General features: G+C 42.6%; 1 protein-coding gene across 2 annotated transcripts in view; it reads right to left on the reverse strand.

Moving 5' to 3' along the window:
* Positions 1 to 14,085, reverse strand: part of LOC118399904 (kinesin heavy chain-like) — a 146,363-nt gene extending 132,278 nt beyond the window's left edge. For both annotated transcript variants that reach the window (XM_052473186.1, XM_052473185.1), the window contains exon 1: positions 13,471 to 14,085. In XM_052473186.1, the coding sequence (XP_052329146.1) occupies positions 13,471 to 13,599 (129 nt within the window). In that variant the 5' untranslated portion in view covers positions 13,600 to 14,085. The remainder of the gene's footprint in view (positions 1 to 13,470) is intronic.
* Between the last annotated feature and the right edge of the window lie 1,078 nt (positions 14,086 to 15,163).

The following is a 15,163-nucleotide window of genomic DNA, read 5'->3' on the forward strand; positions in this document are numbered from 1 at the left end:
TCCATGTGTAACTCTGTGTTGTTGTATGTGTCGAACTGCTTTGCTTTATATTGGCCAGGTTGCAAATGTAAATGAGAACTTGTTCTCAACTTGCCTACCTGGTTAAATAAAGGTGAAATAATAAAATAAAAGCCAATCTCTTGCTCTTGGCTAGAGCTCCAAGCCCTTTTATATTGGATCAACAAGATCAGATTGAAGCAGGAAATATACATTCTATATGGTAGCTACAGTTTACAAGCACGGAGAAGCCAAACCTACAGAACATCTCTATTTGTGAACACACTGGCCCTGTATTGGCTAGCTAGAGAGATCTAATCTAGCCAACCTCTTGCTCTTATCCAGAAATCCAAACCCTTCTATAATGGATCATCGACACTAGCCTAGCCTGGAATCCAAGTGGAATACCCCTCAATTGTTTCAATGAAGTGTGTTGATATAGCTTGGAATCCCAACTAAATATATCTTTGTTTAACTATTATACTGTTTCACTACACTGAAATAATATAATAGTGGGCAATACAAACTGATACTCAGGATTCCAAGCTACATTAACACAGATTGCAGCAGCAGGGGGAAAAAAATGGATAGCGAGCTACAGATGGGATAGGCCACACTTTTCATGCATGGATAGACCAAACCGACATCAGAAGCTAACAAGCTGTATCATATTATACCATTAATGTAAGCCCCATTTGTGACTACAGTACGTATGGTGGTTGATCATAAATCATACCAGAACAAGACACTGAGGGTAAATAAGTGTGCTACTACAACCATATTCACCCCATAGAGAGTGAGTGAGTGAGTGAGTGAGTGAGTGAGTGAGTGAGTGAGTGAGTGAGTGAGTGAGTGAGTGAGTGAGTGAGTGAGTGAGTGAGTGAGTGTGTGTGTGTGTGTGTGTGTGTGTGTGTGTGTGTGTGTGTGTGTGTGTGTGTGTGTGTGTGTGTGTGTTATAATCAATAGTGTTACATCAACATTAATATGCTAATGCCGCCAGCTAAATGTGTTGGAACAGAATATCGTCATCTTTGAAATTTACACAGAGCCCTAGTTGAGTGAGCAGTATTGTATTCATTAAAGGTGAACAATGTTACACAGAATCACTTTCATAAAAGAACGAGGCAGATAATTAAATTAACCAGAAATTGAGGGAGCAATAGAGAAAAGGAGGAGAGAGGGAGGGATAAAGAGACATAAAAAGAAGAAATAGGCTACCGCGTTGTTGTTGCCAAGAAGCAAAGCCTCTCAAGAGATCTCAAACATTAGGACAGATTTCATTCAGAAACAGATTTCATTCAGCCAGCCCGAAGATATAGTATCTCCCACTTTAACTACATTTGGTAAAGGATTTGATTATTAGGCAAGAGGAACATCAAGGAAGAGGAGAAGAGCGTTAGGGAAAGAGGGAAGGAGAGGAGGTTAAGAGGAAATGGGTGACCGCGTTGTTCTTGTGAAGAAGCTAAGAATCTCAAAAGGAATCTGAAACATCAGGACATAAACAGATTGAATTCATCCTACAGATAGGGATTTGCTTCAGTCCGCAGTAAAGGATTTGCTTATTAGGCAAGGGGAACATCCAGAACAAGGAGGAGAGAGGGAGGGATAGAGAGAAGGAGGAGTGGTAAAAAAAGAGTGAGAAATACTGGGTTGTTGTTGTTGCCAAGAAGCTTAAAGCCGTTGTACGCTACAAGATTTTGGCCCCGATTTAGCTGTCCCAGACACATTTTTGAGATCGGAGACAAAATCCCCATGTTGTTGACTAATCGGGGCGCTCGGCCAACCACCGACGCTTGTTTAATGTGAACGGGTCAGAGACGCAATCTCAGGGCTATCGATCTCGTCTTTGAGCAGTACCAGATGTCCCGATATTTTCAAACATGCTTGATTCAATCTGCAATGCTCTTGTAGTGTGAGATGTGCAACAACAAGTTTTGAGAACGGTGATGACCAATAGCCAATGAGAGCTCACCAGAAAAGAAACCAGTGAGATGATGACATTGTATCGCATCACACATAACGTGTAGACTCTCAGGAAGGAGCGATGACTACTCTTAGTATGCTTTTGTACTTGCCTTTAAACTAAGCCAAAGTTCCAAATCGTTACAGCTCTGAAGTTCACAAGCAATTCAATTCAAAATGTTGGCTAGATATTTCAACTCTGTGCGGCAAGCGTGAATGTCTGACGGAAAACATTTGAGGCATTTGAGGCTGTAGCTATGTTAAATCTAATCACATCATCACATCATTGTTTTCGTGAGACAACATGGTATCTAGAATCCTCAAGACCAAGTGAAGAATTGCGTGTGACCCCCCCGTCTCTGCCACATCGTTTAGTGTGAGCACCACTACGTTGGCAAGACAAAAGAACAACAGAAAAGATGGTTGTTTAATGTGAGAGGTTTAGTGATGTTAGGATTTTGACAATCTTGCAGTGGACATCCGGCTTAAGCCATGCATCTTGGGGGTGATCTCAAACATTGAGACAGAAAGAGAATGACTCAATTCCGTCTGCAGATACTCATCTGACTCATGTTCCACTATCAGTTCTTCTGAGTCCAGGGATGTGTATATGCATCACATCATGCACATGTATGTGCATGTGCTCTGATATGGATATTTAAGCTAGATGCCCTCAGAGGACACCACAAACAGACAGGGAATGATGTAAGGGTTAACGCTTCCCTTGGCATAACCAGACATCAGAACAGACTTGTGACATAAAAGAGAGAAAATGGGCACAAAAAATACCTCCAGAAAGAACAGTCTCATGGAGCATACTTATTTTTAGCCCAAATTGCATGCAAATTGAAATTATGCTCATTGTCCGTAGCTTATGCCTCCCCATACCATAACCCCACTTCTGTTCACCACGTTGACATCAGCAAACCGCTCGCCCACAAGATGCCATACACACTGTCTGCCCTCAGTTGAAACCGTGATTCATCTGTGAAGAGCACACTTGTCCAGCGTGCCAGTGTCCATCGAAAGTAAACATTTGCCAACTGAAGGCGGCTACAACAGAAAAACTGCAGTCAGGTCAAGACTCTGGTGAGGACGACGAGCACGCAGATGAGCTTCCCTGAGACAGCTTCTGACAGTTTGGGTGAGCAAACCCAGCACTCCCAGTTTAATCAGCTGTCCGGTTGGCTGGACTCAGATGATCCCGCACGCTAACTAACAGGTACAGTATATATATATTTATGCATTTGATAAGAGGACACATTCTCCCAGGGAATCCCATTTTAATTACAGGGGACCCAACATGAGTCCCTGACTCCAGGTTTGGGAACCACCGTACTACTAACATCTCTCTCTGCTTGCTTCCTCTCTTTTTGTCTCCTTTGCCTCTTGCATTGCAGCCTGTCTCACCACTGTCTCTCTCACTACTTACTCTCTGTAATGAGAATTTCAGATTACAGCTACTGCCGAGGTCAGGCTCCATTTAACATTAGCTTCTAACTTCATCCTTCTAGTTAGCTAGTTCTACCTAGCTAGCTGGCTAACAGTAGCCAGAGCCCTTGAGCTAACTAGCTAACATTAACTAGCTATCCACCTGACTGAAATATCAGCGACTATTTACCAGTTGTACATTCATTCTCCAAGAGTCAGTTTTTTTTTGTTTGTGTGTTGAAACGGCAGGAGTCGAGCGATGTTAGAAATAATTGCCTCATGTCCAGTCACAAGCCCACTGTCAGTAGCGTCTTTACATGCCACTTGCCAGCATTGGTCAGTCTGGGCTGAGGTAGTTCATTTCACGTCCCGGCATGTGTCCTGGAAGGACATTTGCCATTGGACAGAGTGGTGAATGAATGTGCTGTTAACAAGTGTGCTGATTTTTTTATTTTACCTTTATTTAACGAGGCAAGTCAGTTAGAAACAAATTCTTATTTTCAATGACAGCCTAGGAACAGTTGGTTAACTGCCTGTTCAGGGGCAGATTTGTACCTTGTCAGCTCGGGGGTTTGAACTTGCAACCTTCCGGTTACTAGTCCGACGCTCTAAACACTAGGCTACGCTGCCGCCCCAAGAGTGGTGATCAACGCTGGGAATGCAATAAGAAGTGGGTAAACGATAATTAACTAAACAGAAAGGTGAGTAAACGCTATTTCACAAATAAAAAGGTGAGTTTACCCTCCACTACATCACTGAGCATAGACAACCTGTGTATTTTCCCTCGTGGCACGCACTGTTGAGTTTTGGCCACATTAGAGAAAAATGCAGTGTTTTTGTCTGACAGTAATGCTATACTACACTATTATATTCGGTTCTGTTACGTAGAATATTATCATGATGTGATCTTGCAGACATTGGTTCAGCTTTAAACCAACTGTAGATCACCATTCGAGCGCCATTCGCCAGAGTAGCCTGCAGCCTGCAGTAGAGCAGAGTAGAGCAAAGACTGTGTAAAATAAAGAAGAAAGGAAAGGGAAAGGGGGTTACCTAGTCAGTTGTACAACTGAATACCTTCAACTGAAATGTGTCTTCCGCATTTAACCCAACCCCTCTGCATCAAAGAGGTGCAAGGGGCAGCCTTAAACGACATCCACGTCTTCGGATGACCAGAACGTGATCCGCACATGTCAGAAGCGTCAGGATCTTTAGTCCGGGGATCTGCAGCCACTCCATTATCTCTATGGGTACACCAATCTCTGAGGGTACTCTTCTCCCCTAGTCGTTAGTAGTATGCACCTAAGAATTAATGAGCTTTTCCCTTTGAGCCTCTCTATGTACAGTATCTGAGGCCGTTCTCTCTCTCTCTCTCTCTCTCTCTCTCTCTCTCTCTCTGTCTCGCTTCCTCAATCTCTCTTTCTTTCTCCTTTTCTCTTCTCTCTCTCTCTTATTAACGACAGCCTTTCCCTTCAATGTTCTCTCTCTCTCTCTCTCCATCCCTCCCTCCCCACTTGTGGTAATTATAGTTCTGTTCTGTCCTGCTTGGAGCAGTGAGTGAGAATGGCAGTGAACCGTGACAGGATGGATGTTGCTATGTCCTAATTAAAAACCATTGACACATCTCCTCTCTAGTTAAACAGATGCTTAAGTGATAATGCCTTCATCTTGGGACAGCAAACCGTGTCAATATATCCACCAAACACCAGCTTCGAGGGTATTATTACTTTTATACAACGGGTTACCAACATATTAAAATAATGATTGACATATTTTCATTATAAACATTATTTATTCATACTATTTAATCGTTCCATGAGCTATAGAAGGTACAAGCTCTCTCTGTGGTGTAGCTCATTGACATTCATATTGGTTGCTGGTGTTGGCATGGGCATGACATTAGAAATAAATTCACATTTCTGAAGCAATGGGAGAGAATTATTGTATTATTGAGCTACAGTCAGGTCCAAAATTATTGCCCCCTTTGATAAAAATGAGCAAAGAAGACTGTATAAAATAAATGATACAAATACAGAGCGACAGTATATTGTATGCAAATGTTATACTAGTACAATTGCTCAGACAAATAGATTTTGTTGAACAAGTAATACTTAAAATCTAAAAAAAGAAGGGTCAAAATGATTCCCGTTGCGAGGTTAACAGCACCGAGCCTTTTTCTAAAATGTTTTATGAGATTGGAGCACACATTCGGAGGGATCCTGACCATTCTTCCATACAGAATTTTTCCAGATCCTTGATATCCTTCATCTGCACTTATGGCTTATAGACTGTCCGGACACTGAGATGGTCATTGCAAAAGTATCATGTTGTGGTCAATTAAACATTTCTTGGATTTTGATGTGTGTTAGGGGTTATTGTCTTGCTGGAAGATCCACTTGCAACCAAGTTTCAGCCTCCTGGCAGAGGCAACATAGCCTCGTACAAATCTTGCGAGCTTACATTATATTTTGCTACACGGATACATTTAAATTATAATTCTACTTGGTAAATGTAGTATACTATAATTGCAGCAGCCTCAAGTGCCATAGGTACTATGTGAAACTGTGAAATAACCAGCCCTAGACCATCCTCCCACCTCGTGCCTGGTGATGGCACTCAGCTGGGGAATAGGGAAACAGGTCCGGGAGGCGCAACAGTCCCAGCCGAACCCTGGGGGGGTGCCCAGATAACCGAATGTTTGTGCCTGACGCTGTCCACTTCGTGGTCCTGGATTAGGCCCATTCCTCCAGGCTCCCATCAGACCCTGGCCTTCGTGTGACAACTATTTTGGTGGCCTACTATGGTTCCGGATATCGCTGCATTTGTCGCTGCCTGCACAGTCTGTGCTTAAAACAAGACTCCTCGGTAAGCGCGACTGGTCTTCTGCAACAACTGCCTGTCCCTCACCATCCCTGCACGTCTTCTGGATCGATGGACTCCCCGTGGACATGGTCTAAGACCGGGGTCCTCAGTTCTCGCCCCAGTTCTGGAAGGCGTTCTCTGCACCTTCATTGGGTTGTCGACCAGCCTGTCCTCTGGGTTCCACCCTGAGTTCAATGGCCAGTCGGAGTGAGGTAACCAGGACCTCGAGACTATTCACCACCTGGAGCCAGCAGCTTGTGTGGGTGGAATATGCCTGCAACACCCTTCCCTGCTCTGCCACGGGCCTATCGCCATTTGAGTGTTCCCTGGGATATCACCCCTGCTCTTCCCCAAACAGGAAGAAGAGTTCGGCATACCTTCTGCCCAGATGTTTGTCCGCTGCTGTCGTCATACCTGGAGGAGAGCCCGGTCGGCACTCCCCAAGACCACCTCCAGGTATCGACGACAAGCGGATCGCCATTGGACCCCGGCTCCCCGGTATCGTCTCGGGCAGAAAGTATGGCTATCCACCCGGGATCTGCCTCTCCGGGTGGAATCCCGCAAACACTCCCCCTGGTTTATTGCCCGTTTCCCATCTCTAACATTATTATCCCCTCTGCTGTTTGTCTTCTGTTGCCCCGTACCCTTCGTATACAACCCACCTTTCATGTGTCCAGAGTTAAACCCATGTCTCACAGCCCTTTGTCCCCTGTTGGATTAATAAACTGTTGTTAATTCGACGTTGTCTTATCTTGAAATGTGATAGTGGCTGGCATGGCCAGCACACGTAAGATTTGGTTCTGGGTCACTCATGAGGTTTAATGGGAATATGAATTGCCCCAAGGGGACAAATAAAGTTGTTTGAATGAATTATTTTCAACTCACAGCACAGGGAAAGTATATACTCCATCTGTCTGAGAAAATCAAAGGAGAAACAGCAGGCAGGTGACTCAGAGGGTAAAATACTGTTTGCCAGCAAGCTGCAGTATGTAAGCCAGTGGCATACAAAGAGAAATATAGAAGTAAGCTATATGTAAGCCGCCACTGGATAAACGTAGCCTGTGAAGAAAAACAAAAATCGAAAAACCCTGAGCCTTCCACTTAGGGACAAGGATTGAGCAGCCAGCAAGGTGAACTGAAAAACTCTTCAGTAACATTCACTGGCAAGGTTTGCAATTTCATGTGGTTTTTGCCTTGTGTAGCCTATGTGAGATACTGATGGCAACAACAGCTACAGCATTCGCAAACCAATTCCAACCAAACCAAATCAATTCAAGAAACTATTCAATAAATGGACACAAAATCGAAACGCTACCTCCCACTGTACTTCAAGGCCATGATAATACCAAGGGGAGCTGCTGTATGCATGAGCTATGTTGAATGCTTGTGGCAAGCCATTGCGTGAAAAAGTTGTGTGTCACGCTACGACCCAATGCTAACCAAAACACAGACGTTCTTTTGTGTGTGTGTTTGAGCGTGTGCATGCATCTGTCTCTGACACACACCACGTTGTTTTCATTTTTTAAATTCCTTTATTTCAACAAGGAACACAGACTGAGACCAAGGTCTCTTTTACAGCTGGGCCCTGCGTATACATGTGTACACATAGAGTTTAGGTACAATGATTAAGAAACTACACAAGATAAACAAAACCATCACAGATAACACAAAAAAATACAGCAACAGATTACATTTTCACACAGGTTATTCTACTAACAGCACAAGAACCTGCATTACCCGAAACAGTTACAAGCAATTACAAAAATAAAAATCATCCAAAAAATATTTAAAATGGTCGACAGGGGGACAAGAGTCTCAAGTTTAAGTTTAGTATGCAGGCTATTCCATAAGCAAGGAGCGTAACAGGAAATGGCAGCCATACCCAACTCTGTGGAAAACACATGGACCTCAAGTGTAATCCTTGCTTGAGACCTGGTTTTAGGAATTCTAATTCTAATATTGATGAGTGATGATAAATAAGAAGGTAGCTTATTCAGAAGTGCTTTATAGACAAACACGAGAGCATGTTGTTCTCGTCTCACGGACAGCGAAGTCCAACCCACTTTTTGATATAAAACACAATGGTGAGTTCTGTAGCTAGCAGCTGTAATATACCTAAGTGCGCAATGATAAGTAGCATCCAGCGATTTAAGTGTTAATACCGTAGCAAGCATGTAAATAATATTCCCATAATCTATAACAGACAAAAAGTAGCTTGCTTCTATTTGTAGAGGACAAACATGTCCTGTTTCTATAACAAGAACACTCAGATACCCAAGTCAGAGTACACCCTCTGCATACTCCACTGTCCACAGGCTGAGATGAGAATATTCTTGCCAGAGGAACAGCGGCCGGGTCCCACAGGCACCATTCAATTTACCCTGCTGCTGTATGCTGATGAAGAACTGGAGAAACACCAGTGACATGACTCATCAGCACATTAACCAAATTATTGACCTATGTGATTCCGTTAGGAAATTAACTCACAATCTTTACTTTGCTAGTGGCATCATGGTTTTACCAACTGAGCCCGCACAGGACAATGGAGGTAGCAAGGCCAACAATGACAATGAAAATCCACCACCATTTTAAGACCATCAAAGCGACACTGTCGATTTTTGTTTTCACTAACCGCCTGATGGCTTTGCTGTGACACACACAACTGGTCCCGTGTGTCTCTGGTTTACTGTGATGTTACTAATCCTAAATTAATCTGACGGCTGTATCGTAGCCCTACTGCTCTTTACTGACTGACACACACCACACACACACAGTCTTTCTTTCTTTCTCTCTCTCTCTCTCTCTCTCTCTCTCTCTCTCTCTCTCTCTCTCTCTCTCTCTCTCTCTCTCTCTCTCTCTCTCTCTCTCTCTCTCTCTCTCTCTCTCTCTCTCTCTCTCTCTCTCTCACACACACACACACACACACACACACACACACACACACACACACACACACGCATTCACTCTCACTCTCTATCTCTTTTCACTGACATATTCCCTAGAAGAGATCCATCCCAGTGGCTGAGACGTGTGTGGAGGGAATAGGATACACATGCATTTGTATGATAGCCAACCAACAACACATATCCAGTGCAATAAGCTTCAGGAAGACCACAAGTGCTTTTGGATAGGAGGGGAGGGGAAGGGGAAGCAGGAAAGGAACAGAGTGGGTGTGTGGTACTTGGAATTCATTTGAAATTAAATGAAATAGCCATTTTCCTGGATATTATCTTTCTAGTATTGTCATCCTTTGGTTTACAGACTGCTTACAGTACTGTGTATTTGTAGAATGGGTGGGGCTAAGAATTAATCTGTGTGTACACAATGCATTTCAATTATTATTTTTTATTTTTTACAATGATACATAATATAAACATATAGGACTAATTATGATGGCTTGTTTTTCTAGGGTAAATAATGAAAATTCTACCATTTGCATTTGTGCTGTGTGATCAAATTGTCCTCATTCAGCCTGTCTGTTTCGCCGTCCTTTCATGAATGATGATGTAGGCAGGCCTACAGTGGGGCAAAAAAGTACCACACGGGGGGACCTAGTGAATGACCTGCAGAGAGCTGGGACTAAAGTAACAAAGCCTACCATCAGTAACACACTGCCAGGGACTCAAATCCTGCAGTGCCAGACGTGTCCCCCTGCTTAAGCCAGTACATGGCCAGGCCCGGCAACACGGACTTTCAACTCCCTCCAAAGACTTTCTATGGGGTTGAGATCTGGAGACTGGCTAGGCCACTCCAGGACCTTGAAATGCTTCTTACGAAGCCACTCCTTCGTTGCCCAGGCGGTGTGTTTGGGATCATTGTCATGCTGAAAGACCCAGGCACATTTCATCTTCAATGCCCTTGCTGATGGAAGGAGGTTTCCACTCAAAATCTCACGATACATGGCCCCATTCATTCTTTCCTTTACACGGATCTGTCGTCCTGGTCCCTTTGCAGAAAAACAGCCCCAAAGCATGATGTTTCCTCCCCAATGCTTCACAGTAGGTATGGTGTTCTTTGGATGCAACTCAGCATTCTTTGTCCTCCAAACACGATGAGTTGAGTTTTTAGCAAAAAGTTCTATTTTGGTTTCATCTGACCATATGACATTCTCCCAATCTTCTTCTGGACCATCCAAATGCTCTCTAGCAGACTTGAGACGGGCCTGGACATGTACTGGCTTAAGCAGGGGGACACGTCTGGCGCTGCAGGATTTGAGTCCCTGGCGGTGTAGTGTGTTACTGATGGTAGGCTTTATTACTTTAGTCCCAGCTCTCTGCAGGTCATTCACTAGGTCCCCCCGTGTGGTTCTGGGATTTTTGCTCACCGTCCTTGTGATCATTTTGACCCCAAGGGGTGAGATCTTGCGTGGAGCCCCAGATCGAGGGAGATTATCAGTGGTCTTGTATGTCTTCCATTTCCTAATAATTGCTCCCACAGTTGATTTCTTCAAACCAAGCTGCTTACCTATTGCAGATTCAGTCTTCCCAGCCTGGTGCACGTCTACAATTTGTTTCTGGTGTCCTTTGACAGCTCTTTGGTCTTGGCCATAGTGGAGTTTGGAGTGTGACTGTTTGAGGTTGTGGACAGGTGTCTTTTATACTGATAACACGTTCAAACAGGTGCCATTAATAAAGGTAACGAGTGGAGGACAGAGGAGCCTCTTAAAGAAGAAGTTACAGGTCTGTGAGAGCCAGAAATCTTGCTTGTTTGTAGGTGACCAAATACTTATTTTCCACCATAATTTGCAAATAAATTCATTAAAAATCCTACAATCTGATTTTCTGGATTTTTTTTCTCATTTTGCCTGTCATAGTTGAAGTGTACCTATGCTGAAAATTACAGGCCTCTCTCATCTTTTTAAGTGGGAGAACTTTCACAATTGGTGGCTGACTAAATACTTTTTTGCCCCACTGTAAGTTAGAAACTCAGTACACTATAAGATCTTCACTTTACGATAAGATCTGCAACATGGTAAAATAAGGTGCAGTAGTCTCAAGGTGAGAGCGTTGGGCCAGTAACCAACCCGTTGCTGGTTCGAATACTGGAACCAACAAATCTGTTGTTGTGCCCTTGAGAAAGACAGTTACAGTGGCAAGAAAAAGTATGTAAATCCTTTGGAAGTACCTGGGTTTCTGCATAAATTGGTCATACAATTTGATCTGATCTTCATCTAGGTCACAACAATAGACCATCACAGTCTGATTAAACTAATAACACAAACAATTATATGTTTTCATGTCTTTATTGAACACACCATGTAAACATTCACAGTGTAGGGTGGGAAAAGTATGTAAACCATTGGATTTAATAACTGGTTGACCCTCCTTTGGCAGCAATAACCTCAACCAAATGTTTTCTGTAGTTGCGGCTCAGACCTGCACAACGGTCAGGAGGAATTTTGGACCATTCCTCTTTACAAAACTGTTTCAGTTCAGCAGTATTCTTGGGATGTCTGGTGTGAACTGCTCTCGAGGTCATCCCACAGCATCTCAATTGGGTTGAGGTCAGGACTCTGACTGGGCCATTCCAGAAGGCGTATTTTCTGCTGTTGAAGCCATTCTGTTGTTGATTTACTTCTGTGTTTTTGGTGGTTGTCCTGTTGAATCACCCAACTTCTGTTGAGCTTCAATTGGCTTTTGGATAAGTCATTAGCCTAGGGGTTCACATACTTTTTCCAACCAACGAATAATTTGTGTTTTTAGTTTAAAGCACACTATGTTTGTCTATTGCTGTGACTTAGATTAAGATCAGATCAAATTTGATGACCAATTTATGCAGAAATTCCCAGTTATTCCAAAGGGTTCATGTACTTTTTCTTGCCACTGTAACCCAAATTGTGGGTGTTTTGATGGCCATTAGCATGCTCTTCATGGATGATTCACAGTTTCTTCTCTTATTTTTCACTCCGTCTGATGTAACAGTCTGATATTTATGGCCTGGGTTGCATCCCAAATGCACCTTATTCCCTTTTAAAGCTGCAACATGTAACTTTTTGGGTGACCTGACCAAATTCATATAGCAATGTGAGTTATATATCTGACATTCTCATTGAAAGCAAGTCTAAGACACAGTAGATATGTTCTATGTGCGCTATTTCTATGTTTCTCATGCGTAAATGTTGTCTTTTATTTTTGGGTTTTGTACACCAGCTACACAGCTGAAAATACAATATTTTTGGTTATGGTACAATGAGTATCAACACTATACTTGTCTGTTTTGTCACATAAACTGAAATTAGGCAAACTACTCAAATTTTAACAACCAGGAATTGGTGGAGCGATTTCTGCATAGTGCATCTTTAATGTACTACTTTTGTCCAGGGCCCATGGGACACTATATAGTGAATAGAGTGCCATTTGGGACGGAGCCTTTGAAAATGTCAAGCCCATTGGATGTCCTTTCTGAAACTGATCACCACAGCTCTAAGTGATCTGTGTTATTTGAGATGACAGATCTGTCCCACTGTGCAAAAACAGATTCAACCAACTTGTTTCCATGTCATTTCGACACAAAAAAATCTATGTGATGATGCTGAAACAACATGGAAAACTTATTGACCTAAATCCAATGACATGGTGACATTTTTTGTTAATTTAACGTTGAATTCACGATAGTTGACAACTCAACCAATTGTAAATCAAAACTAGACATTCAACTGATGTCTGTGCCCAGTGGGCTATTGTCTCATGGGTCATGCAATGAGCTCTTTCCCAATAATCGATAGGTTAAGCCTTGTTGGCTGATCAGAAATTATACATACATACAGCCTGTTATGGTACACTAGGGTCTACCACTACCTGAATGGTTTGAATCAATGCAATAGGTGAATTGACTATTATTCCGGAAAACTGATGCTGCAACATTAATGAATGAACTGCATTGTTTATCTGACTGAATGTAGGCTACAGCCATCAACTCTTGAAAGTGATGTAAGAACTTGATGATGGCGAGGACTGGAGGAGGATGATAATTATTGTCTGTATGGTTTCATCAAATCAGTTACTGGCAATACAACAAGGATGAACTTCAGGGAAACTGTGTCCAGACTTGACCAATAGTCCCGAGGGTGATAATGTTTGTCGTGTAATGGTTTGTAAAGACACTATGTAGGCCTAACCCCTGCGTCACCTTTTTGGATGATGCATCATCATCATAATCATCATCACTAAAATGAATGGCAACAAATCTGTCAAAGAAGAACGAGCAGAAATAACAACTTACCGCGATACTGACGGTGTCATCTCCTTGGAACAAGGGGATGAATTTGTCTCCACGGATAATTTCGGACTGATTCAGAGGACGGAAGCGACATAGCACCTTGATGTTACATTCTGCGCTAGCATCGGCCATTGTGAGAAAGGAATCTGATGTGCCTCCGAAAAGCAAAATATATATTTTTGAAACCAAGTTACTTTTTGCCTTAGACTATTTAATCTAACATAAGCCCTGTTGATGTCGACAATCTCTTTTTTTTGCAATGGACAAACTGAGAGTTGGCAGGAATTAGAATTTTCTGCTTTTTGCTTAAGGCCAATTTCGATTTAAAACAAAATGGTTATGTACATCTCGGAGAGTTTGCTGGCTTCAAATAGCACACGAACAAATAAATATACTTGAATAGGCCAACATTTGTATAATAGTATGTCCATGCAGTCCGTTATAATTTAAATGTTAAGCGTATTCCAAGCGGCTCCGGCTCCAGACGGTCAGCTGTTGTAGTGAGAGAGATGCAGGAGAAGAGGTTATTGAAGCGTGCCTATACCGAACGCTTAGCATCAGCGGCAGGTCTCGTCTTTAGCACCGGGCGTGGTCTGCACGGATCCAAGCCAACGTTATTAACCTACTCGCATCACTCTCATCAGCACCACTGACGATAGAGTGGTTGCCTGTCGGCTAAATCCGGTGTTATATTTTGTCTAACAGCTCCATCATGCGACCGTTGCCCCATTTTTTTGACAATTCATTTGACATTTAATAGGCCTATATGTGATATTTAGAGTGATCGAAAGAGATGGATATGCTATATATTTAAATCGACTTAGGCTATTTAGGAAATTTACATCTAGGCTAGTAGGCCTGGAATAGGCTATACTTAGCCTAACAAACGTTTTGTTTCACAATATGTTGTACCTTATTCCAATTGTCCATTTCATAAAAACAGGCTTTTAGGATTACATTCCCGAATCCAGGGTTCTCCAAACCTATTCCGGGAGAGCTACCGTTCTGTGGGGTTTCACTCCAAACCTGTTGTAAAAAATTCAGTGTATCAACCAGCTAATTATTATAATCAAGTGCGCTAGATTGGGTTTGGAGCGAAAACCTACAGGACGGTAGCTCTCCAGGAACAGGGTTGGAGAGCTCTGGTTTATTAGGACCGTGGAAAAGTAGGTTTGAGTTTCGATATTCGCCAGACATTCGGGAATTCAAACTTCAATAGCTCGAGAATGTTTTGAGCTAAATACCTCAGGTTAGGCTCTTTATGAAGGGAAAAAGGTGTACAACATTGCACAGGTCTTATTTTCCCGATTTCGACCCGAGTTTCATAATCACATAGCAATGGCGTAGCCTGTCTGACACACAGTCAATGCAACTACTTAGGGACCGTCAACAAAGTGCATGATCACAATAGTCACATTTCAAGAGCTCTTGAACCACATGATTTAACAACCTCATTTCAATTGTCCATTATGCCTTACATAGAGAGGCATGTTGAGCACCCGTTGGTTTTTCTCATAAAATGCTCCCAATATGTTTATATATACACTGAGCAAAAATATAAACCCAACATTTAAAGTGTTGGTCCCATGTTTCATGAGCTGACCATCTCTATGTGAAGGAGAGGTGTCACGCTGCACGAGGCAAATGGTGGTTACACCAGATACTGTTTTTTTTAAATCTACGCCCCTACCTTTTT

The sequence above is a fragment of the Oncorhynchus keta genome, chromosome 21 (genome assembly GCF_023373465.1).
Source record: "Oncorhynchus keta strain PuntledgeMale-10-30-2019 chromosome 21, Oket_V2, whole genome shotgun sequence".
Classification (NCBI taxonomy): Eukaryota; Metazoa; Chordata; class Actinopteri; order Salmoniformes; family Salmonidae; genus Oncorhynchus; species Oncorhynchus keta.